A 25553-nucleotide genomic window follows, 5' to 3' on the forward strand; every position below is an offset into this window, starting at 1 on the left:
CTCCACCTTTGTGGCTGCCTGCTTTGAATCGGGTCGTCTGCTTTCATACGTGCAGACTGGGCGGTCGGAAACATCTAAAACAAATCTGATACCTGCATGACCTAGTTTCCTCTAGCAGGAGCGTTACTTTATATATCTGTTATATAATGGCATAGGGAGGTGCACGAAAAGGAGCAAATTATGAGATAAAGAAATATGGTATGCAGGGAAATCTGAAGTGTCAAGGTGGTGTTATCTCTGCACCGTTTAATATTAATATTAAAAAGTTTAAATTGGATATCACTTAAAGTTAGAATCTGCAAGATTTGCAGGCATCTAACCCCAATTTTTTATTCTTTATAGCCAATGAATATATTTACAATCTGTTATATTCTCTCTCTATTAGTTTCAATTGCTGGTGTTGGAGTCCGCCTTTGGATGCACAAAAAGTCCTCAGGAAAACTAAGCAAAAATTACAATTCACTGTATTAAACGGGGGGCTGCACAGTGGTGCCTCGCAGCTAGAAGGTTCCTGGTTCAAACCCTGGTTCGGACAAAGTGGGCCTTTCAGTGCGGAGCTGGCGTGTTCTTGTGCATTCCTTCTGGGTACTCCTGCTTCCTCCCTCAGTCCAAAGCTTGTTAGGTTAATCGGTGACTCTAAACTGTTCGTAGATGTGAGCAAGAATGGTTGTCTATCCCTGTGATTGGCTGGATCATTCCAGGGTGTATCCCGCCTCTCTCCCAATGGCAGCTGAGATTGGCACCAGCCCCCTGCGAGCCTTAACAGCTGTATAAGATAAGCGGTATAGATGATGGATGGATGAACTAAACTGTATTTCTGACAAAGAAATCTCTTATTAAACTTGCAATTACTTTTCTGACCTCAGCAGAAACAAGTTGTGACCACAAAACGTACAAATCATCAAGTTTAATCGGAATATGGCGTCCTTGTTAGCTAACGTTAGCTTTTTTAAAAATCCAGCAGTTAGGGGTGACATTATAATTCATTTCATTCAGTTTCTGGCAACAAGTGAAAAGCTAAGGCAAGTCAAATATTCCCTGCCTTTTAGCTCCGATTTGGGTCTCAACCAACTTCTGATAAAAGAATCTGCTTAACTGTTTAATGCTGTGTGGTTTGTGTGGTTTCTTCACTAAAGTCTGCAGCAGCCTATGCAAGGCTATAAGAGCGCTGAGAGGTAACAACAATAGTCACAGGTCAGCCAAACAATGAGCTGAGCTGCAGGTTCAGGTGATAACTCTCTGTAGACACCTCTTGCATCTGTCTCATTGTCATTTAATACATTTGTATTTAAAAAATGTCCGGACTAATGTTCATTCTTCCCACTGGACTGGGAAGTCAATACCATGAGAGGGAGAAATCACTTTCCCTTCAGCTGTGTCAATGAGCATTTCAAAGCGAGAGGAATGTTTTGGATGAAAACGATAACCTGATTATACTCGCTCCTGGTGAGGGACAGGAGGTAATTATCAAGTAGAGTTTTCTGTTGCCCGGACTCTGATGGAAACGTAGATCATAAGCGCTGGGATGCCGGCCCTCAGGGCTGGACAGGCTGAAGGTGAGTGGCATGTGGATAGAATCAGATATTGTTTTCAGAGTGACTCGCACACACACACACATGCGCACACACACACATTCCTTCATTGATGGATGGGCAAATATGCATTCTTAGGCCTGAGAGCACTCACATCAACTGAAACCCAAAACCAGAACTTTCTGCATACCAAAGCAGTATTCCTCTTTAAGAGATTCAACAGGACTATTCAACTCAATTTTAAAGTGGGGCCAAATCAGGGGGGGCTATTCTTCGCATGCCTCAGTAAGATTCTTTCATATTATCTAAAATTGCTAATCTACAGGAAAAGTGCATCTCTGCTTGAAACACCGCTGGGATAGCCGGCTCCACAGCAATCTGTCTTTGTTAACAAATTGTGCACCACAGCCAAACCTTAAAAGAAAACTGGAAAGGAAATCTATCATAGAACAAAACAGCAAGCGGGAGAAAAAAAGGAAAATCCAAATTGAAAAGGAAGCCTCTAAAATAATGTGCTTCAACATCTATCTGTAATCAATGCTTGGAACACAAGCATATGATTGTGGGTTCCTTTCTTCCCGCTACAATGGGACCGAAAGGGGAAAAATGTAATGATGATCATTAAGGAGACATACCAACATCAGTGGTTTTGATGGGTATGTAACAGACGGGAGTGTTTTGTGACAATACTTGTAATTACAGCCAAATGTACTAATCAAAAGTGGGGGAAGGAGCCCAAAAAAAGAGCCTTGGGATGTCAATGCAGACAATCAAAAACACTGACACATTCTTTCCCGGTTCTCAAGTGTGGTTCTCAGTAGATTGTGCTGCTTTTGAGAGTTTCAGGTGTATCGTCTGCAGAGAACGATCTGATTTAGGCGCAAATAAAAATTTCATCTATTCTCCGCGGCTCCTCATCGTGCACCCAGACAATCTGTTAGGAAGCTCATTGTGCAGAGAAGGTGCAGTTATGAACCTTAAGGCGGAGGTCTCTGACACACCGTTTCTGAGGTGTTGTTGAAGGGAAGAAATGTGTCAGTGAACGCATCCCTGGGTTGCCAAGAATATTCAATGCGTCGGTACAAAGTGTTTGAAACACCTTTTTAAAAGTCCAAGGGTAAAGCCACTGAAGAGGAACTATTAGTACTCACTGAAGAATGTGCGCTAATAAATTCAACACATTCATAAGCTGAATAGTAAGTGGCTTCTTGAAAGGTTGACCAGAATCACATTAACACTCCTCTCAGCCACGTAACGCCATGGTAACTCACCTTCTGAGCAGTGAAAGCAAAAGAGAAGGAGCAAGAGGCAGCGAAACACCGGACACCTCCACAGTGCAGAGGCCATTGTGCGCTGTTTGCAAACGATCCAGGAGCCTGGTTGCTGATTATAGTGGTTCAGTGTGTTGCACAGGGAGATCGGAAAGCTGGGGCGATGTCAACGATCAGTAGTTCTCGGAGAAGCATCACCAGTCATCTTCTCATCTGGAAGAAAGAGAGAGAGCATTAATATGGAGTGTCATCATTGGTACCATGGCAGATTTGGGTGTGCTGTTTGTGGTGTGATCTTTTTACAAGTTGTTCCAGATTCACTCCCCGTTTTACTGCCTAAAATGCAGCATCAGGTTTCAGTACACCAGTCAATGCAACGAACTGATACCATAATGTGTTAGCCCCAACAAAAATCAACTTACTTCTTCTTTTACATAACAGTAGCATACAAAGCAATCATATATATTTTTGGCTCACAAGCTAGCAAGCGAGCTAGCAAGCAAACAACAACAGTGTGTTACTAGCAGAAAGTGAAACGTTGGCTAAAGCTAGCTAAAGACCAACAACCAGTTTTTTCTCTTCACACATTTTAAGGCTGTGTTTTGTTTTAAGAAAAGATGACTAAAGAACTACTAGGATACCATAATGTATTAGCCCAGACAAAAATCAATTTGCTTTTCAGTAGCCCACAAAATAATAATATATATTGTGGCTGCCACTAGGAAATACATTTTTTGAGTAGAAAACATAAGGTGGTGTTCGGTAAATCATCATGTAATAAAGACAAACAACAACAGTGTGTTGCTAGCAGAAAGTGAAACATTAGCTAAAGATAGCTAAAGACAAACAACCAGTGTTTTCTCTTCACACATTTTAAGGCTGTTTTTAAAACATTTTCTAATGGGATACCATAATGTATCAAAAGTAGACTTGTTCTTCTCCAAAACAGTGGTGTACAAAGCAATAATTTATATTATAGCTGCCACTAGCAACTAAAGTTTAAGAGTGGAAGAGACAAACTGGCGTTAAAGCAGAAAGCAATACATTAGCCAAAGCTAGCTAAATATCCACACCCTCTATTTTCCTATCACACATTTTAAGGCTGTAAGTCTTTTTTAATTTAAAGTGAACATAATTAAAATTGGTAAATACACAAAATAAAAGCAGTTTTATGTCAAAAGTCAGGGTTTCTATGACGTTAAGCTGTAGCTAACGTTAGCTTGGCTTGTTTCTAGGTGATTCGCTTGTTTTTAAGGTTAGGATTCCCCAAGTGTTCTGAGCCAAGCCATACAATAATGATAGCTATCATACCACATGTATAAAGGGTTAATAGTATGCAGCTGTTAAAAATGAACCAGAACATGTATTTGTCTTTAATCCCACTGGAGCTGGAGGGACACAGTATCGGCTAATTCTCAAGTTCAGGTATCAGAGTTGGTATCAAGATTGAAAATATCAGCTCATTACTGTTTCTACGTGTGTGCATTGCAATAAAAGATGTCATGTGTAAGTTGCTAACAAAAACAAAGCTGCTGTTTGATATAATGAACAAAATCATTTTTCAGAACCAAGGTTCAAAGGAATATTGAAAGCGTTTACAAATGTTTATGAGGGCAGCGACATGAACAACAAAGCAGGTAGCGTGCCTGCTGCACGGCAGTTATTCAGCGCCCGCCGGAGTGTTACAACCGAATGTTTACACTAACTCATTCTCCCTCTCGTCCCTCCACCACCTTCCCCATTAACTCCCGGGTCCCCGCGGTAGAGAGAGCTTGTCGCTATGCAACACGTTCACATAGGACGCCATTAGAGACACAGCTGCTTTGTGTGCTACTTTTGTCTCCTTCCTTATCAAGGAAGACAGTTCTTTGTCTGCAAAAAGCAGCAAAAGGTTAGAGCTTGAGACAGACTAACAAACCAGACAGATAAGCTGCTTACCAAAGTCAAACACCGAGGAGGGATGTGTTGTGTCGTATGTGAAATGCCACACACACACACACTCACATATGCATGCCTGCACTAACATATAGCCAAGGACGTGCACACTCCTGCTGACATGGACACACGTTCACACACCCACATGAGCGCACTCACACACCACACATATTGTATCTTGTTTATTCCCATGTGGTTTGTATCCAGCATTTCCCCCCGTGCCCACACACACACACACACGCGCTCATCAACATCAATAACAGGATCGGCCACTTGGTAGCCGTCGCCATGCAGAGGAGAGTGAATGTTTCCCGTGTGTGAGCGCTGCTCCTCCAGAGTCACCCGTCAAACAGCCTGATTATTTTATAATGAAGCTAAATTTGAGCAGCAGAACAGTCAGCTCTGATCGCTCTCTTGGCTTGCTAATGCGCTCGGATATTTTTGGCAACATAAAAACCCACATAGCATGGGGAGCTTTGACATTAGCATACTGTGTTATAATGTAAGTATTGCATTAACTCTATAGATGACAAATGCCTGGTCTGGGGATAATAGCTGAATAAAAACCCTGCACCTAGCCTGAAGCAGCCTCACAGTGTTTATTTTCATTTGAGGTCACCCTGGCCGAGCCAAGGAAACACACATACAGCTAACTTATAATTTATCAGTTAAACTTGGGTGGTTTTCATTGGAATTGTGGTTTTATTGTCCTCCAGTTGTTTATCTGCCAGTGGCGCCGAACCAGATCAGATAAGGTAAAATTGGAGGGTAGAAGCTCTCCTGCTCGGGAAGTCTCACACGTCTGCTACACCTCTCGCGCTCTCAAGTCTTTAACAAGACTGCCACCAGTTCAATATCGGGTAGAACACCACATCTCCAGAGACGCACGTGACCTCTTCCTCAGCCATTTATCTTCTGCAAATATGAGGCCTGGGGCCATGGGGTAACCATAATGGTGGTTGACAGGAGGAGATTGGAAACTGTTGGGGGGATATCCCCCTGCCCTTCTGGCCCGCTGAGCCCGCTGAGCCACTCCGCCACTCCAGACACCAGGGGGCGAGAGCCTGCCAGGCCTGCAGGATGCAGACTTGCCCTCGCCACCCCGGGGTTTCTTTCTCCTGATCAGCCGTCGCCCCGCTGGGCAACATGTCCCCCTTTCTCCCTTAAGCTGGTGGACGACACAGCCATGCTCATCTTCCTAAAATGCTGTTTTGTTTGGTGGGATTTCGGCGCTGAATCGGTCCGGACTTGAGATAAAAGGATTAGGACGATTAACATTAAGATGCTTTACACAAGTTCTGACAGACGTATCATAATTTCACATCAGGGGACAGAGGGGGGGACGACGGTGGTGGGGGGCTGAGATGTTCTCAAGCAGAAAATGATTGTAAGTTAAACGAGGCATCGTTAACCCTTCAGAGATGGTGCTAAGGAATTATCTACACCAACCCCCCCCCACCACCGCTCTGAAGGCTGGGAATTGAGGTTAGTTGTTTCTTGGCCAGCGATTTACGCATAATGATCAGCATGTTCCACTGAGGCAGATATATAAAAAAGGTACACAGTTATGACTAACTGTCACCACCTACACTACATCCAATGAGCTCAAACGCATAATATACACCAGAAGACCACTTACTGAATCAAAGTTATTCATTTTCATCTGCGCTGTGAGCTCCTCTTCCTAGAAAAATACAGCTTCATATATTCCTCTGGGTTTCTCTCTATTAACAGTATATCTTTCTGGAAACCAGACAAAAAAATGAAGAATGATATACAAACATTCACGACATCTGTTTTTCTTTTGTCTCCTATACATACACAGTGGAAACCCAAGGAGAGGAATCTATCATCAGTTAAGATAATGGAGAAAATCACAGTCCACAGCCAATTTTTCACATCAGCCTGATAGAAATAATAAGCAAGCATTTAAAAGAGGACGGCGAGCAATTAAAAGATAATTAAAATAAATGGAGAGAAGGAGACAGCCCACATGTCTTCACATGAAATACACGGCTGTGCGCAACAGCCGGCCCAATGAATGCGAGTCTCCTTTGACAAAGCTTGTGTCTGCCTCACTCAAGCTGGAGAGGCGTCCAGTGAAAGAGAGAGTGAGGGGAAGGGGGGAGTTGGAAGTTTCTAAGCCGGGAGGGACTAAATGGATGGGAGAGGGAGAGCAGAGGAGGAGAAGAATGGAAGGGGGAGAAAGGAAGGGGCGGTGGGGTCACAGAGGAGGATTGACAGCCTGTGAGTATGGCCTGACCTCCTGGGTTCGCCTCCAAGTTTTCTGCACCGGCTTAGAGAAGACAAAAATAAAGCCCAGGAATGTTAATTTATTTTCAATTGTCAGCGCCGAGAGTAGAGATAAAGAGCGCATACATACATATCAAGTAAGACTGGAACAAAACTAATGCGCAAGTCCAAGTGTAAGCTGAAAACCTACAAGTGAAATAGAGCTGTGGCTCTGTTGAGCTGGATCTCGCCTCACAATGATCCTTCTTCCACTCTTTGAATAAGTACTAATTTGGAGAACTTTCTGCCCCGCCCCTCTGCCCTACATTCAGCACAGAAAAAAGACACACATGTGAGAGGGGAATTTCAAACATCACAAAATGGTTGATGGGCTAGAAGTAGGAGACGGGAACTACAGGAACTAAGAAAACACAGCCTCCAGACACTTTTTTTTTCAGTCCTCGGTGCACCCTGATGTTCCCAAGGAACTCTTTTGTCATGACAGTCCTGTCAGGGCTGCGCTCGCAACCCCTGCAGGGACATGATGTCATTTCCTTGGCTCCATCAGTGATGTAGAGAACCTGCCATCAACTGCCAGAAACAGAGACGGGCCGACACCGAGCTCAGTCTGCTGAGGGTGTTTTCTCAACACAGCTGAAAAGATATACGACTAGGATAAACAGGGTGTAAACTGAGGTTTACAGATAAGCACAGTGATTTCCCAAATGTCTCGAATAGGGATGAAGTGATTTGTTGATTAATTCAATGGATGATCTGCGGCTAATTCTTTAAGCAAGAATGCCAAGGAAACAGTTGCTTTCACTGTTTATCAGTCTGTGTCAGTTTACAGACACGTTTAGATTTCTTATGTTTCAAACTTTGGGAATATTTATCGACAAAAGTGTACAAGTATAGTTCTAACTTTTATGAGTGATACTTTATTCTTAATCACGCCTATTTTGAATGAAAGTACAGCTGAAATAGGTAAACGTATTACTATGAACTATTTTTATAATCGATTCAGTGCTTTGAGTCTTGACTAAGTTATAGAGAAGTTTTAAGAGCGTCAAAATATCCTGAAACATTTGTAGTGTGAGTTCCTTAAGCCACTTTGTGCATCTCTACAGCTTCATTAAGAGCCTGTAAATCATGTATTTGTCACCAGGTGTTATGATAGTTAAAACATCAGAGGACTTCTTACACCTTCTGTTTTCTGTTTACAGAGGTCAGAATAAGTTCCTGTAACACTGTAACATGCACATCTCTAATTCAAGGCACTTAAACTGCAGCTTTCATGCTTGTTTTGTCTTGGGTATAAACAGCTCTACATTAAAAGACGACATCTGAAAGACTGAAATCCTCAGTTCACCTCTAAAAGCCCGAACAGAAAGCCCACTGAAAGGTGCAATGCTTCACTATTTTATTGAAAGCACACAACAGTTGGTGTGTTCAGCGGCTCCTGGCCAAATGATTGAGGCAGCAGATAAGATAGAGTGCCAGCGGGCAGATGGACAGAGTGAAACAGAGAGGGGCGAGCACAGGAGCTTAGTAAAGTGAAGAGAACAAAGACGACCCAGACTGAACAACCAGGTTAGTGTCAAGCTTAGAGAGGAGAGGGAGATGTGTAGTCTTCAAAAAGGAGCAGTGTGGAGGAGCAGACGCTTCCATAGAGGCGAAAAGTGGATCTTTCTGTCTATGGTAGTAGCAGAAATAGAGCTGCAATTCACCAGTAAGTGTTTATCTATTACAGAAATTTCCAAATATTTTGATAATTGATCATTTAGTGTGAAATAATCAAAATTCTTTGACTCCAGCTTCTAAAATCTGAATATTTTCTGATTTCTCTACTCCTCTATGACAGTTAACTGAATCTTTTTGGACAAAGCAATTCAATGGAGGATGCAACCTTGAGCTTTAGAAAACACTGATTGACATGTTCTAAAAATGTCTCACATTTATTGTGAAAGTAATTGATTTATTGTGAAAAAAAAACGGATTGATCAACAAAAAACCAAAAACATATAACGGCTCAATGCACAACTTAAGAAAACAAATGCAAATACAAAAATGCTGCAAACAGAACAAAAATACAGGAAAACAGAAACAGAAAAACGCTACATAGAAAAATGCCGAACAGAAAAACGTTGCTAACAGAAAAACGCTAAACAGAAAAAAGCTAAACAGAAAAACGCTGCAAACAGATAACCGCTGCAATCACAAAAATGCTACAAACACAAAAACGCTTCAAATACAAAAACGCTGCAATCACAAAAATGCTACAAACACAAAAACGCTTCAAATACAAAAACGCTGCCATCAGAAAAATGCTACAAACACAAAAACGCTACAAATACGAAAACGCTGCAAACAGAAAAAGGCTACAAATACAAAAAGAAAAAAAAAGATTTCTCATAATCTCACAGTGTCCAACCCAAACCTTCCAAACCCCAAAATATTCACAAGAAAAATCAAAAAAATGTGAACATTTTAAAAGATAAAACCAGCCAGTTTTACTGGTCTTTCCTTCTGGTCTTGATATACTTAAAGTGATCGCTTGCAGCAGAAATGTTATAGTGAAACACACATTATATATTTTCTGCCTGACCATTTTGTGAAGGTTACTCGGGCGTACGGAGCCAACTGTTTTCTGCAACTACAAATGTAAAAATCTATTGGGAAAAAAGACTTAAATTGTCTCTTTCATTCTCTAATATTTGCCGTTCCTGCCGGGCATGGCTTTGAAATGAATAGGCTGACCTCGGAGCAGTTGGTTAAGCAGTGGGGTCACCAGAGAGGAGCACCGAGCAGCTTGACGCTGACACGGAAAAGAGAGGCTTCTCCTTCAATCAGTCTTTTCATAAATGTACTGACAGCCTCACTTCTCGCCTCCTCCACGCATAATTCTAGCACTCCCCTGCCTGCTCTTTATCCACACAAACACGCCCACGCACACACTGCTCACCTCCAGCTCGCTGCAGCATTTAAACACTTTTTTTTAAACACACAGAGACGCCATGATTGGCCTGGCAACATCGCCCCCCACACCTCACAACACGCACACAACAAATTCATTCATTCCTTCACACAGGTTTCCAGCAGGTGATGTGTTTGTGTTCACACCTTGTGGGGGGAAAATACATCGACACAATGTTAGATTTTTACACACTATAGCCCCATTCAGTCCGGATTAGTTTTCAGCTAAAGTAACTGTTAATACAGAACATCTGTGATATTAATGAACAACATGCAGGCACGGATACTCTGTGTAATCTGTCTCCAGTATTACAGAACTCCATTCATGTGCTGCCATAGCACCACAAATGTATCATAATAATCAAACATCATTTCCGCAGCTGACAGCAACTTGTTCAAACAATGACCGAAAGCAGAAATGTTGCATCTGGCGCCGAGTGATCTCACATTTGGGAATAAAAGCTGAAATATGTGCAGAGCCTCTCTCTCCCCAAAGGAAATGACACACTATTTGCAAACTATCTCCGGGTTGTCAGTTCAGCGGGGACTAGCTGAGGTTTTATCAGAGGTTTATTTCCGCGGAGGAGCAGGAGGTCACAGATTTTAGCCGGGCCGCTAAAATCCGCACAAGTCACTGACGGGGCTAGATTCAGATGGGGGGCAAAAAAATTTACAGACATGCTCCATTTTCGATTACATTTGATCCCCTTCCTCCCCTCGTAAAACTAATCCCATCCAAATGGGGCTTATGACAAAGTGGTACAATGACAAAGGGACATGTTTGTTGCCAACAGCAAAGAGGAGTTTGTTTTTACGAAGAAATATATGCAAATTGAGCAAACACGATTAAGGCTGGAGAGAAGCAAAGTATAACTAATTTTGAATTATAAGTGCATATGAAGTTAGGGGTGCTACACAGTGTATATTCACTATATATCTATTTATATCACGCTTTTGCAATTTGTAGTGTTCTTTTGAGAATTTCAATATTGTGTAAATTCCAACATTATTTCTACAATCTGCAATTTTAAGATTATGTTGATGATGGCAGAAATAAAAATACATTTTCACAGATCAGTTTGCTGTATATTTCCAGTCTTAAAGAGAGGGGGTATTATGCTACTTCACATTTTAAGACATATATATGTAATGTTACAATGTTGGATGTCCAGACTAAATGTGGGTGAAGTTTCAAATCTGTAGGTTAAAGTATGTTGGAGTAATCCCCAGGTGTCTCAGCTCAGTCTGCAGGCTGCTGTGAACACCAGTTTTAACAGTTTTTTCCACACGCTGCACTTTGTGATGTCACTTTGTGACGAGAGCTGGCCAATCAGAAGGAAGTGGGCTTGTAGGGGCGGGGTTTGTTAAAGGGACAGACCTGACTGAGTGGTTTCAGGCAGAGGCTGTATGAGGGCCTGCACAGAGCACCAGTGTGAGAAAAATTATGAGTTTTTTAAACAGTAAATTATGCTAAGCTACTCCACAGGTATCACAGAGTGAAGTATGAAGCTTTAAATTAGCATAATACCCCTCTTTAAGTAGTCTCCTCTAAGGCTACAGGACAACCGCCACCAATAAGAGTGTAAGGAGTTGGTATGCACAATTATGTCAACAATCCTGAACACCATTATTAAGGTGATACTCAGATCACAAGGATTTTACATGAAAACATCAGGGAAGGCAGTGCAACTCTGGGGAAATGGTGACAAAACGGCATTATGTAGCACTTATCCAAAGTGTTCACCAGTTACTTGAAGCCCTGGATGCTAACAGAGCCAATTAGGTACATGTCTTGTGCAAGAAAGACTATGATAGCCCTGGTTATTCTTTAATGTCTCTGAGATTTGGATGGGTAGGCGGATGCATTATAAACAGTGTCCTTGATCAATAACTTGAAAATGAGAGCAACATGCAAAACAAAAGCCAAAATCGTTCTTGAAATCAATTGTCCACGCCTGGCAGGGAGGTAGCCTGTAGAAGGGAGAAAGCCACACAGGCTGTGAGAGTGAAATTATAAAAGTGGGTCGAACTATTTTACATCTAAATTGTCATCAAGAAGACGCTCACTCGTTCAGTCATTTCTTAACACACATTTCTAAAACATTAAAAACTTGTTCCCACTCATGTAAGCTTTGGACAAAACTCATGTTACACCTACGAGACAGAACTTCTCTGCCAGTCCTACAAGCATCTCCACTTCCTTCTTGTTATTTAAGCTGTGATGTCAGGCACTGTGAGACGTTATCTGAAGAACATTAACTGTGAACCTGACATTTTACATCCCTCAAACAAGCTGCTCTGCCTCTCCGACCATCCTGATTTACACTTCATGCTCGGTGCATCTTCCTATTGATTGTAGCAGCTATTTAAAGTGATATGGCTTCTTTCAGCTGGAAACTATTAAATGCAGTGACTGTTGTGCCACAATGACAACTTCACGCATCGCAGATCCATCCTCACGTGTTTCATCACCTCCCTGTATTGTGGATTCAACGTAAAGTTCGGTCCAACTTAAAGCACGTTTTAGGGCCTGCTTTGCATTACCTCTGCGTGGTCAGCACACGTGCTGCATTCTAACTGCGGGCTGTTTGTGTGGTCTCCTTTCACTCGGCGTCTCTCGTGACTGACGTGCATTCACTCGGGGCTCTAATGTGCACTCAGGGGCAAAGTGACAATATTGGATTTTTACACAAAATCATGGAGGGACACTTTGTGGTTTGTGTGAAGTTATAAAACACACACACGTCCTGCGCCAAAGTGTTAAATTGCACACTTTTTTGTGAGTCTGTTTGTTTATAATAATGTAAAATGAGCTGATAAATTAACATCAAAACATTGAATAATTTATGCAATTTTTATTAACATCTGTTTTATTTCACATCATTGCAGACGGACTATTTTTTCAGTTTTGGACTGTTGGTCCGACATAACAAGCTACCAAATTGAATTCTGGGTAATTGTGATCATTATTTATAACAATTTACTGATTGGTTAAACAGGAAAATAATCTCAAATTCACCACTAATGAAAATGATCGTTAGCTGCAGCCGCTCTATTATTACATTTTACTTAAAATTAATTAATTGTGTTACAATGTAATGCGTGAGGCTTTCCACGTGTAAAACAAGAAGTTCAGCTGCTCATTTTATTGGTCTTCAGTTACAACTTGATTGTAAATGTTTAGAATATAGTAAAACAGCACGACAACATACCACAACAGAGTTCACTGAGGTCAATATATGACTTTTTTTCACTAATACAACACATAAAAATCAATGTGGAAAACCTACAGTGAGAGAAACATTTTACTATATTAAGGCTACATAAATAAAAGACCCTTACAAGAGTTAAGTACAGCTTCTAGTCCTGAAGTGTGGAATTTCCTCAGAGCAGTTAAGTCTCCGGTCTGTGAGAGTGAAAGGAGACGGAAGTCGACTCCATACTTTGCTCCGCGGGGTTTCCCTACATGTTAAATAATGTTTTAGATCTGGTGACTGGGGGAAAAACCACACCAGGAATTTGTTTTAATTCAAGAAACCACTGCAAAACACGGTACAGCTACAGTAGTCCTATAAAATTGCCTCATATACTTTGGCTATTACACGACTGTGCGGAGCAATCGGCAGTCCTAATGAGTCCCGCGAGATGGCTGCCAATGCTATTATGGACCCACCACCATGTTTTACGGGCTTGTTGGGGTTTTTTCTGTAGGTTAACTCATCGGAACGAAGAAAAAGGTGCATGAAATGTTTAATATCAGCTTGTTTTTTCAGTTTCTTGCTTCTTAAACCAGCATGTTTGTGTCTTGGCTACAGATTTAAATGGTTTTGTGTGTGTACTTCAAATGCAACGAGTCTGACCATGGATTATTGTGTTAAACAGCTTTCTTCACACCTTTTTGGTACCAGTTATTTGCAAATTCAATACAGTGGCCCTGAACACAACAAACTGAACATCCCTTATATTACAACCAAAAAAAGGCTAAGTGGACATGTCACCAAATCGAAGAGAATCAGAGCAACGTTAGCCGTCCTGTTGTAGTCGTCCTGATTGTTTTGTCTCTGTTTTGGTCTCCACCAACTCCTGAGGGAAGTATCTGGGCCTGCATGCCATACAATGCTGTGCAGCTTGGGTACTGTAGGCTTCCAAAGCTGAAAACTGCTGCCTGTCATCTGAAAATGATGTTAAGAGAGTGGTGAGTGTGAACCAAACAGTAATGTTGAGGCCTGCTAAACCAAAACCATGAGCTGAAAGACGCTAAAACATCACTAAGAGTGACTTTCTTCATAGTAAATGTAGAATTTTAATCAAAATGCGGGAGCTCCGGATTAGCTCAGCGGTTATAGCTTGTGCCCCTGCGTACAGAGGCACAGCCCTGGATGCAGCACCCCAGGTTCAACTCCGACCCTCGGCCCTTTGCTGCATGTCATCCCCACCTTCTCTCTTTCCTCATTTCCGACTCTATCCACTGTATCGTCAAAATAAAGGCAAAAAGGCCAAATATTATATAATAAAAATAATTAAAAAATGCAGCTTGAAAGATGCAAAAGTTCTTGTTTGGTACTCAACAAATCAACAAAACCTTTCACTCGGTTGCCATTATTTTTGTAATGAAATTTCTGATGCTGCATCTGCAGTTATGTGATTTCTGTTTGGAACTGATGGTTGCATCATGGTAATAATTCAGATCATTTTCATAAAAAAATGAGTTAAAAGAGAAAAACAGGCCCGTTAGTTGTGGCAGTTTATATCAGTGTGTACTCTGATTGGGGAAATATGGGAACACGGAGAACATAAAGACATCATTTCACAGATGTGCTCCGCGTTCTGGTTCCAGTGTTTCTGGTTGTTAATCACAAACATCTCCCACACATCCTGGAGGGACCGTCTTGGACACAGAACCTGATTCTGTGCTTTACATTTTAATTCAATTAGTCCAAACATGATTAAAAATGCTTTATAATCTTAAATGAAAACATGTTTGTACTGGCTTGTTAAAATGCAATGGCATTTATTACAGGCCGATTACTCTGAATCACAAGTCTAATTAGAAAAATCCTCTTGGAAAGATGCAGTTTTTTCCTCCAAAGCCTAAAAATATTAAGCTAATATCCTTTAGCCATGTCGCCCAGCTCTACCATTTGGCTGTATTGAGTTGGAAATGAGCCATGCACTTAATATGCATACACGCGCTTTAGGCCTGGGCGTGTTTCATGCTTGTTTTCAATCCAAATTTTTTTCAGAAATGGTTTCTATTTATTTGTCCGGAGACTCTGTCTGTTCCTTTAGAAACACGACACAGGCATCAATCTGCAGCATTTCCACTGGGAAATGGGAACCGGTTGGACTTGTTTTTCGTGTTTCCTTGTACATAATTACTTTTCTTTTCTCTTCCTGTCTTCACTGTGACAGTCTCGGGGGTTATTATTTAAGACTGACTCCTCCTGATTCAGCTGTAAACCACTCGCATGTGATTTGGAGAGATGGGTAACGTCAGGTTGACTGGTGGGTTTAGAATGTGTCTTCCTTCATGGATGCAACCTAAGCTTTAACATGTCAGAGCGGACAAAAATACAACATAATTACACAACGTAGCTTCTAAACAACTAGATAAGTTTCCAGAAATTTAGCTCCAATCTTGGAATGCACATTTGGCCAGACTTTATGTCTTAAATGCCCAAAATCTGTTACGTTCTGACAGAAGACAGATTGTTTACTCGGCCAAATGTTGTGTTTTTGACTGAGAAACTTCCACATCTCTAAATAAATGGTAGAATGGAACTGAAAGTGTTGCTCAAAGGACAATACGGCTGAATTTTTGCGTGCCAAATTATACGCTTTACCAGCATTTCCAAGAGTTTGTTCTGCTCGCTCCATTGTGATGCAAACTGGAGGGCCATACGAGAGTGCAGAGCGGATGAATTGGAACAATGATGAAAGTGCGTGCTATAAGAACAGGACAGCTGTCAGGGCGTGCGGGTGTACATCTAGCAGTTATGACTGATTTTACTGAAACTCAGCGATGCCTGGAAATGCAGGTGATCATTGTGTGTTTGCAGAATATTTCACAGTTTGTCATCCAGGGTCAGGGAGGAAGCTCAAACCTCCATTTCGCTGATAAAAAGCGGATTTGACTCTTGGCCGTGTGGTTCTGTGTGTGCAAGAAGTGTCCGAATATGGTTTATTCTACCTTGGACCAAGGATTTAAGACTTCATATAAAAAGCTCAATTTTAGAAGTTTTCTGAAAGGTGCTTTTGACAAAACAGTCGAAGAAAACCACTTTAACTGTGAGTTTTCTGCACCCTCCCACCAGTTAACTCCTATGAGGCCTGCGACAAGAGACATCTATTAGTCTTGATAGTCTATTAAACATCAGAAACCTCCTATATGTACAGTTTGTAATGACACAACACAGAGAAAAGCAAAAATATACATTCAGAAACTGGAGAATGTTTTTGACTTGAAAATCAACCTCATCAAAATGGATTCTGATTAACATTTTCTACTCACTTAATCAGTTCAGCTCGGGTGACTTATCTCATTTTGTTCTCCACCTGACAGCTTCGCAGCACATCTGAGCACCCCGTGTTAACAAACGTACCTAACTTGAAACATTTGTTCCTACAAAATAAAAGCAGCAAAGCCAGAGTTCTGTGTGTGCTCCCGTAAAAACCAACAAATATAAGCAACAAACACACAGCCACCATACCATCCTCAGCGCTTCAAAAACAAAGACGAGGCTTCTGTAGATGCAACGCTTTCCTCCGCTGCCAAGTTCCCCTTGTGCTGTGGCTTAGCACAACACTATTGTAAAGGATGCATGCTTCTTTTATTTTATTTTCAGCCCCCTCGCCTTCGTTTTTTCTTCCCTCTCCTCCAGTACATCATTCCTTTGGGTGTTTGTGCCGTGTCCCATAGTTACAGGATAAGAGTCCCAGCAGCTCAGAGAGTTAAAAGCCTGCCCTGTCCCACTCATACGAACAAGACCATCAATAATTCACTCTCATCGGGAAGCATTATCTAACAGCCTTATAAAAATTTTAGGATTTTGGGTGACAACACGGAAGCATGAAGAAAGCGCCCCCGTAAGAGGACACTGGAGGTGGCGAAAATATGTTAAAGTGCAGGCAAGAGGGAGAGGCGTCTGCAGCGGTGCTGTGAGGCTGATTTAACCATTACACCGGACAGACAGACGCCGCGCTGCATTAAGGGAAAGTCAACGAGAAAGACACATCTCCCCCTATATGTGTGTGTGTGTGTGTGTGAGAGTGAAAGAGTGCAGCACAGAGGTGGAAGCGTTTGCTCGGCTGTATTAACGCCCAGGCTCATTCTCATTGACGGTGAAATCCCTCTAAGCCTGGATCAATTACATCCAGCTCTGCTGTAATTAAAATGTCCTAACAAAGGTCTTAGGAGCACAGCAGAGAAACCTGTCCATTGAAAATAAGCTCCGTCCGAATTACAGCACCATCTCCTAGAAAACAGTTCAAGATTAGAGTCAGGCTGCTGGAAAAAAGTGTCCACGCACGGCCGCTGTGCTCATAATAAGCCTTCTTTTATCCCTTAATAAGGTCAAGATCTGATTTAAGATAATGAAGCACACATGAAACACGATCATGCTGCAGTATTTTTAATCAACGCAGCTACATACAATGAAATATTCATAAACGTATAGCATAAAAAGGCTTGTGTTTGTAGCGCTAACAGTTAAGAAAGCTAATTGTTTGTTCTGTAAAGTTGGTCGGATGCTCTGCAGAGGAATGACATAACGCTCATGAGTCTCCTAATTAAAACTCAGCAGTGGAGTGATTAGCAATCACAACTTCACTCTTCAAATATCAAGATCTGATTTGCTTGGATGATCAACAACAAGCCTCCTTCTCTCTCTCTCTCTCTCTCTCTGTTTTTAAGGACGCTTTTGAAATCAGCACAAGAAAGGGCGCAGCTGAATTCTGGAGTCCTGTCTCGGCTGCTTTTTCATGCCAGGATGTCATTTACGTTGCAACACTTGCCTCTTTTTCTTAAATGTTGACTGCCAGTGATCCTAAAACGGATTACACGCCTCTGTTGATGAGCGCTGAGATGTTTTTGTCTTTACATGATAATTCATCATCGTATGAAACCACCTATAAAACATCAGTGACATTACTTTTGGCAGCCACCAAAATTAAACTTGAAAGCCGCTCCCTCGCCGCAGCCGAGGAGGGACTCTTCCACAGACACGGAGGGAGCAAGATGGCTGACTGCACTGACACATTGTGAAAGCACGCCTCGCCATTCTGGGTAATAGATTCTGTTTGCTGTGTGACTCCCACCGTTTCTCATTGTCTGTGACAACGCCTGCCAATCAAAGCCAGGGAAACATTCAAGGGCTTTGACAATATCTCGTCACCTTGAAAACACATTGGCTTCATTGCACGGCGCCCAGTGACATCACTTAGGCATCAAGTAGCCATTAGAAGTAGCAGGCTAAAGGTGACAGCATGCCTCTTTTTCGAAAGGGAGAATTAGCATTGATGTATTCTTACTGTACATGAAGACTAATGGCAGCAGTGCAGTGGGAGGTGAGATGCAAGTGTTGGACTGAAAATGCACTCAACAAGAGCACAAGTACGGAAGGATTTCACAAAGGAAAAACACTGTAGCTTTATAATTTAGCCGCTTGATACACCGAACAACTGATTTCTGAGGGAACAAATGTGCCTGTGCTTTTAATGTGAAAGCATTTAATGGAAGAAGTCATGCTGTCTTTCACATGTGAAGAGCCTGCAGATTACTCAGCTGGAAAATCAAACACAGGCCTGGGTGTATACCTGTTCTAATGTCCCCTGTTTGAATGCAGAAAGAGAAATAACAATGTTACACCGCATCAGGCGAGTGATTTACATTTTTATGTGATTCCTGAATACCATGAAAGAGGACAGGGGGAGATTTTTCTGCAGCCATGCATGGCCTGAGCCTCCATTCCTGGGATAATTATATGATACTATTTAGGAATTTGAGAAAGAGAGGAGCATTTCCTCAGCTGAAGACAGATGACCTGTCAGACGCACCTAATACCAAGACAAAGCCTTCAGCCTTTAATCTGCACACTTCCTGTGACCTATTCTATGACAGCACCAAATAAAGCACACTATCTTTGTATCCCCCTGAGACGGAGCAGCGTCCTCGTATGCTAATGCCAGCCAGTGTCGGAGAAGAAGCTCCGAGGGCGGCCCAGACAACTCACAGGTCAGTGCTAATCTTCTGATATATGGTGCCTAAAGACCCGGGACACATCCATCACACGCCGTCGACGGCTCCCCAACCGGGGAGATCTGCACACACTGAAGGGGTTAACACACACCCCCAAAGAGACCTCTGATGATCCATCACTCAAGAAAGCAGCTTCCCTTTTGAGCGTCCTTTAACAACACCAAAGGGGGAGCTTTTTTTTCTCTTTGCAGAGGCTCGGCAATGAGTGCGAGCACAGCCAGCGTGACTGCAAGAGCCTCTGTTGATCATTAAACATCCATTTTAAAGCAGTGGGGGAAAGTTAACTGTCATTTTAAACGCAGGAGGTGGTAGTATGGGAGACTATTTCTCCCCCCTAAGATGTATTTTGTCAGTGACAAGGAGCGAGAGACCATATATCCATCCATCGGGGTAACTACCCGAACGCATAATCATTCCTTCCACTCGTCTGTCTCTTTATTTTTAAAGGCGAGCCGCAAAATAGCTACGATATGGCTTCTGCAGCCAACGAGAAACTCACCCCTGAAGCACTTTGTTAAAGAAACAAAATGCCCTCTTCTGTTCTGTGTTTTCTCTTCAACGCCTCAGAGTCAGTTCTAGACTCTGGACCATTTTGCAGCTACACTAACCCAGGAAGAAATCCATGTTAGAAGGAGCACTGGTGCCAATTTCTCCACCGACAGCACCCTCAACAGAGCAGAATGCATGTACCTCTCCTCCTCCTCAGCTGCTTTTTAATAATTCCAACAACCAGGCTCGGCTCTGCTCACCGCAGCGAGGATCCCACTCAACTCTCACTTTTTTCTTGACTCGACAAACTTACTACACTCGCTATATCGCCCCTGCCCTCTCCTCCTACACATATACAATGCAGGGAGCGCTGTTCTCTGGGCTTTCTCTCTGAAGTCGTGGTAGGAAACATAGGAAATCACTAACAGCAGAAGAAGAAGGGTGAAGTCGGTACAACAAGGGAAGAAGAAGTAGATCAATCAGCAGAGATGGCGCTGAACATCATAAATTGATTATGTGTAAGTGATGTAATGGGTATTTCTCCTTCAATACAATCAAATCCCTCTCATCTAACATTATTCATCCTCCTTTCTTCCCTCTCTCTCTTGCTCTTTGTCCGTTTGTTTGTTCAACATTTCACAGCGAGCGTGTGAGAGGAATTGAACAAGACAGCTGTCAAACCCGGGCGCCATGAGTGAAGATGGCAGGTGAAGTCTTCTCCTTCCTGCTTTCCGGGGTTTAAAACTCACACTCTTTCAAGTTTTTATATAACATTTAGTCCAAATAAAAGGAAAGAAGAAGAAGAAGAACTTCTTTTCTTCTCCAGCAGGTAGAGGAGAAGTTGGGTTCTGTTATTACCAAGGAGCAGGATGACCATGAAGGGGCCACAGAGCCATTTACACACTCTGTCTCTGTGTAAAAACATGCTGCACTTTCTTTCACTATTAACCTGCACTGAGCCTCCTTTCAAAGTAAGGGCATGCATAAAAGCAAGAAAGCACATTTTGTTTCTTTTTCCTCTATTAAAGTTGCATAAAAATTGCAGAGAACTTGATGCCATGTGTAGCGAGACAAAGGAGAAAAAATAACAGAAAAAATCCATCAAAATAAACAGCGTCTTGCCGCATTCTTTCTCTGACAAACAACAGCTGCACAGAATGGGAAATAAATATTATCTCTGCGACAGAAAAACAATCAGACACCGCGAGTCTCTCGCAGAGCTGGAAAACTCTGCGCCTTTACATCCACACTCAACGTTTGTTTAGCAAGAAAGTGCTTGGAGTCATTTTAAGTGCAGATAAATGTGGACAACTTCTCGACATAAGTTATTTATGCTTCTTTTTCTTCTCTTGATTTCCCCTTCAAAATAAAATGAAGACCTTCTTTGATGTTTGAGAAATACAAGAAAAAATAGTTCCCTCTAACATGACCGCGTCTCTGAACGGCGCCCAAATTGTCTGCTAAATTTGTGGCTTTTGGTGCGAGTTTATGGCCAACAAATTCTCCGAATCCACACTGAATCTGTTTCTAACACTCGCTCCTCACACACACACACACACACACACACAAAACCCACTGCAGTGTCCAGCCATCTCGTCAGAAACCTCCTCCACCACCAGCAGCAGAGGCAGCAACACTCTATCAGAACAAAACTGCTCAGAGGAAAGGGGGCTGGTAGCTCAAGTTCTCCCTATTGAAATGCAGACACTTTGATATGGAAATTGGCAGTTACAAAAACCCGCTAGAATTCACACTAGCATGCATTGAAGCCATTTGCGCAATGTGAGATGAGATGGCACTTCCTCCCAAGACAACACAGACAAATGGACCCAACCGGCACGTCTGGGGCGGGTGGGTGAGAGGGAGAGAGAGACAGAGACAGGGGGTGAAGGTAGAGAGGGTGGAGAGCAGGAGGAAGAAGAAGAGGAGGAGGAGGAGGGGAGTGGAGAGAAAGAGGCAACAGAGCATTTGTTCCCCTCTACATCTTTTTTTTTTTTTGGATTCCTACAATCCACTGCCCGAGCTTTGTTTGAAGAAATCAAGAAATCCTCCATAAAATGAGCCTGATGTGAAGCCCAACATGTGGGCTACATTAACAAAAACTTCCCTTCCCTTGCCTCATTGGCAGAGAGGTTTAAATGACCTTTTTAATCCCCCAGAACAGGGCATGGCAGTGTCATACAGCCACATTCAGCATCATCCCAGCCGGGGCGACTTTTATTTTCTTTGTCTAGTCCTCCAAAATGGCTGCAAACTTCTCCGCCATAGCCACATATTCTCAGTCAAGTCAATTCCTCACACTCTGCATATGGATTATATAATGTTGCGGCTTCCTTTGTTCAAAAACCTGACAGGAACGATGCTTTGGCGTGCTTTTATTTTGTACATTTTTTTGAAAAAGCTCATCATCCATACTTCTCTGCATGAAAGCTGTTATATAAGTAAACGCCTGGGTAGCTCTCTGTTCCCCAACTTGTCAGTATGGCTTATATAATGTTGCAGCACTCCCCTGATTTGGCATTGACAGTATGGATTATGTGTAACTGTTATTTAAAGTTGATATTCCAGCCTGTCACAGACGTGCTCTCCTGGGGCTTCTCTCTGAAGTCTAAGCGGCCCTATCTCTAAAAGCTTCACGTGAGAATCAGATATGGCTCCCTCAGCCTGTAAAAACTCTCTGTCTATGTGTGTGTGCGTATAAATGTGTGAGTGTGTGTCCCATCATCACACATGGCTGCCTCAGGTCTGTGAATTATACATGCTCTGTGAAATGATCTTATTTTATAGCCGCAAAATGGAGAAGTAAATGGAGACAGTAACTGACATCTAACTACTTAGCTCCTGGTGTCCTGGACTGGGTGGAGATGTTTGTGCGAGCTTGGCTTTTTCACACTCTTCTCAGGCTGATTATCATCCCCGAATATCTGAGAAATCAGCTCCTGTCTGGCTTTTTAAGAGGCTTTTCACTCACACCCAGGAGTTTCTTTGAATAAGGTTCATCCTAAAGAAGAATACGATCTCATTTTAACACCTGAAATCCTCTTGAATACAAGCAGTTCCACACATTTTTCACGTACAAAAGAAAGCATCTTTGAGTGGGCTTTTAATCTAAGCTATACACACACTGAAATCCACATCGATGTGACCCTTAAAGCCAAGCAACTTCATATTCATTAAAATCCAGAGTCTCCAGACACTACAAAATAAAAGCATACAATTTGTAATATGTATTGATCTCTTATCGTAACAGTTTTAAACTGCTGGAGGAGCCCGTGGGCCCGTTTTCTGACATTTGCCTTATCACATCCAGGGAGTGTAAATAAATGGTATTGATCCAGCAGAGCAGAAGCCAGCATCTCCCTGGAAAGACTCAAAACATCCGCTTTTTAAGGGCTACTTACTGTGGTACGCCGTGCCAAAATATGGATCCCGGCATGGAGTGTGAATTTCACATCAACACCAGGAGCCCCCCTCCTCTTGCTCTCCTCTCCGATTTTTAGAAGAGGCCCCCAGAAACTAAGCAGCGGGTCGCACAAAGACGGCTGGGGCTCGGCTGCATGCTCCACTTTCCTCACAGCGGGCGGATGGTGGTGGTGGGGTTTCCCGTGGCAGGTATCTGATCTTCTCCCAGCCAACACGTCCAGGACCGGACGAATAGCTCCATGTCGAGGGGCTCTATTCAAAAGTAATAATCGTTACTCCCCCCTCCTCCTCCTCCTCCTTCTCCTGAGCGTGCACCCAGGCTCCTTCCGACGGTTAGACTGCATAAAAAAGGAGCACTTCAAGGAGACGAGATGCGCCCCAGTCTCGCTACAAAATCAAACTCCGAGCACGTCTTTCCACACTGTCAAGTCTGCGTGCGGGTCTCCAGCGGCCTGGTCCACAGGTACACCCCGAAGAGGAAGGATAGGACTTCTTTAGTTTGGGAGCGCTCCCGGTTGTTCCCTGTGCGTCTCCTCCACACGCCGTGCAGACAGTCGGAGCTACAGCCGGACTGGAGGCAAACAAGGCGAGAAGAAACGGCGCACCGGTCCCCGCTCTGCAGCAGCTGGCTGTGCAGGGAGGAGCACAAAACCTGGAGCGGATTCCTGGTCTCGCGCGGACTGGAGCCTCGTGCTAATTATGACAGCCCACGTTACGGCTAATATTGAAGCCTTATCTCGTGCGTGCGTTAAGATTTCGTGCACGTGTTACAGCGAAAACAGTCTGCTGTATTTTCTGGAAGCTTCTGAAGTGAAACAAATCCAGGTTGAGCAGGTTTTAATCAGGTGTATTTGCTGTTTAATCAGGAGAGGAGTGTAAAAAAAAGTACAAGGCCATTCATTACCAAAAACTTGTTACAGAAAGTAGCTTATATAAATAGCATACTAATTTTTATCCTACTGGAATTTCAGTATTGTTGGCAGCAGCTAGTTTGCACCTGGATAATTAGGTTTTGTGATAATAAAAAACACAAAATAATGAGCCTGACATGAAACTTGTTTTAATTAGGTGAGTCCAAAGGCTTCATAAATAAAGTAGTTAATGCAGAGAGCGTCAAGGTTATAATAATATCACCTTTTATCACAAGCATTTGACTTGGTTCAACAAGAAGTGCTCTGTATAACAGGGTCATGTCACCAAAGAGAAGAAAATCCTCAGGTCTGCACAGCTCTTTGTGTAGCTATTATGTTACTGTACATTCATCTGTAAGTACCAGTCTAGCGTCTATCAGATCATCAACAGATGTATACAGAGGCTGTATATACAGTGGAGATGAAAGCATTAGTCAGCTTAGTCATAAGACAATTGACAGAATATTTATCTGTAACCATTTACATTTTCTATAAATCCTTCAGTACTTCATATATCAAGTGAAGGAGCCAAATGTAATTTCTCGCTTGTCAGAATAAGCAGATTTTCGTTCACCTAATATCAAGATTAACTGAATATTTTGTGGTTATCACGTTGTGACAAAACGCATTTCTTTATAAGGATCACTTTTGGTCTTGGACCTTTTTCAATAACCTTTTAATTATTTTTTCAGATTTTATGGATGTAACAATTACTCAATTAGTCAAAACATTGGTGGATTCATTGATTAGAAATGAATTGTTAGTTGCAACTTGCAGCCCTATAATTGCACTAAACGAACAATTAACTAATGAGAGATAACTAGAAGGCATGTAACTGTGGTATGTATGCAAAATTAACAATAATCAATATGCAAAATGGGGAAAATGCTTGAAAGCAGCTACAGAATGCCAGCTATGTAAGTGAGTGAGATATATATGTGTGGAAGGAACCAATAAATAGAATAAACAGAAGAGTTAGTTCAGCTATGTTACATACTATATATCCAGCACGCAATGTTGTATTGAAAGTATTGCCTTAAAAATGCTTTAAACATTAAGATACTCAGAAGCAAAACAGCAATGTGCATTTAACCCTCAACCTTCACCTTGCATAGAAAATACATACAGGCGTCATACTTGCATAAACATGTCGAGATGCTGCTGCGTCTTGTGTGCAAACATTCAGTCCGTGTGTTCAGCGCGTGTTCCCTTTGCATTTCATTCCTGTCGACATGTAAAAGCATCAGAAGCAGTAGAACAAGAGACGTCACAATGCTCCTGAAACCTCAAGGATATATTTGAATACATTCTATTGAATTAATAATTCCCTGTAATAAAATGTAAAAAAAAAAATCCCTTTTGTCAATTAAAATGAGACACATTAGTGGTGTGAGAGAACCAATATGTAATTTTACATCCAATTCAATGTGTATTTTTTTCTGTGTAAAGGTACAAGGACGTCTTTCACTTAATAATATAATTTTTATCACTACACCTCCATATGTATGTATGACTACTTGTTTCACATGTG

At 42.2% G+C, this 25553-nt stretch overlaps 1 protein-coding gene across 8 annotated transcripts in view; it reads right to left on the reverse strand.

Moving 5' to 3' along the window:
• The window catches only part of LOC138611933 (adhesion G protein-coupled receptor L2-like), an 89444-nt gene extending 65795 nt beyond the window's left edge, over positions 1 to 23649 (reverse strand). For all 8 annotated transcript variants that reach the window (XM_069685201.1, XM_069685199.1, XM_069685200.1 and 5 more), the window contains exons 1-2: positions 23090 to 23649; positions 2804 to 3016 (exon numbers count right to left, since the gene is read on the reverse strand). In XM_069685201.1, coding sequence (XP_069541302.1) covers positions 2804 to 2879 — 76 coding nt within the window. In that variant the 5' untranslated portion in view covers positions 2880 to 3016; positions 23090 to 23649. The remainder of the gene's footprint in view (positions 1 to 2803; positions 3017 to 23089) is intronic.
• Positions 23650 to 25553: the final 1904 nt, after the last annotated feature.

The sequence above is a fragment of the Semicossyphus pulcher genome, unplaced genomic scaffold (genome assembly GCF_022749685.1).
Source record: "Semicossyphus pulcher isolate SPU_LCO1_2020_fin unplaced genomic scaffold, fSemPul1.0.p SCAF_7, whole genome shotgun sequence".
In the NCBI taxonomy this organism is placed as follows: Eukaryota; Metazoa; Chordata; class Actinopteri; order Labriformes; family Labridae; genus Semicossyphus; species Semicossyphus pulcher.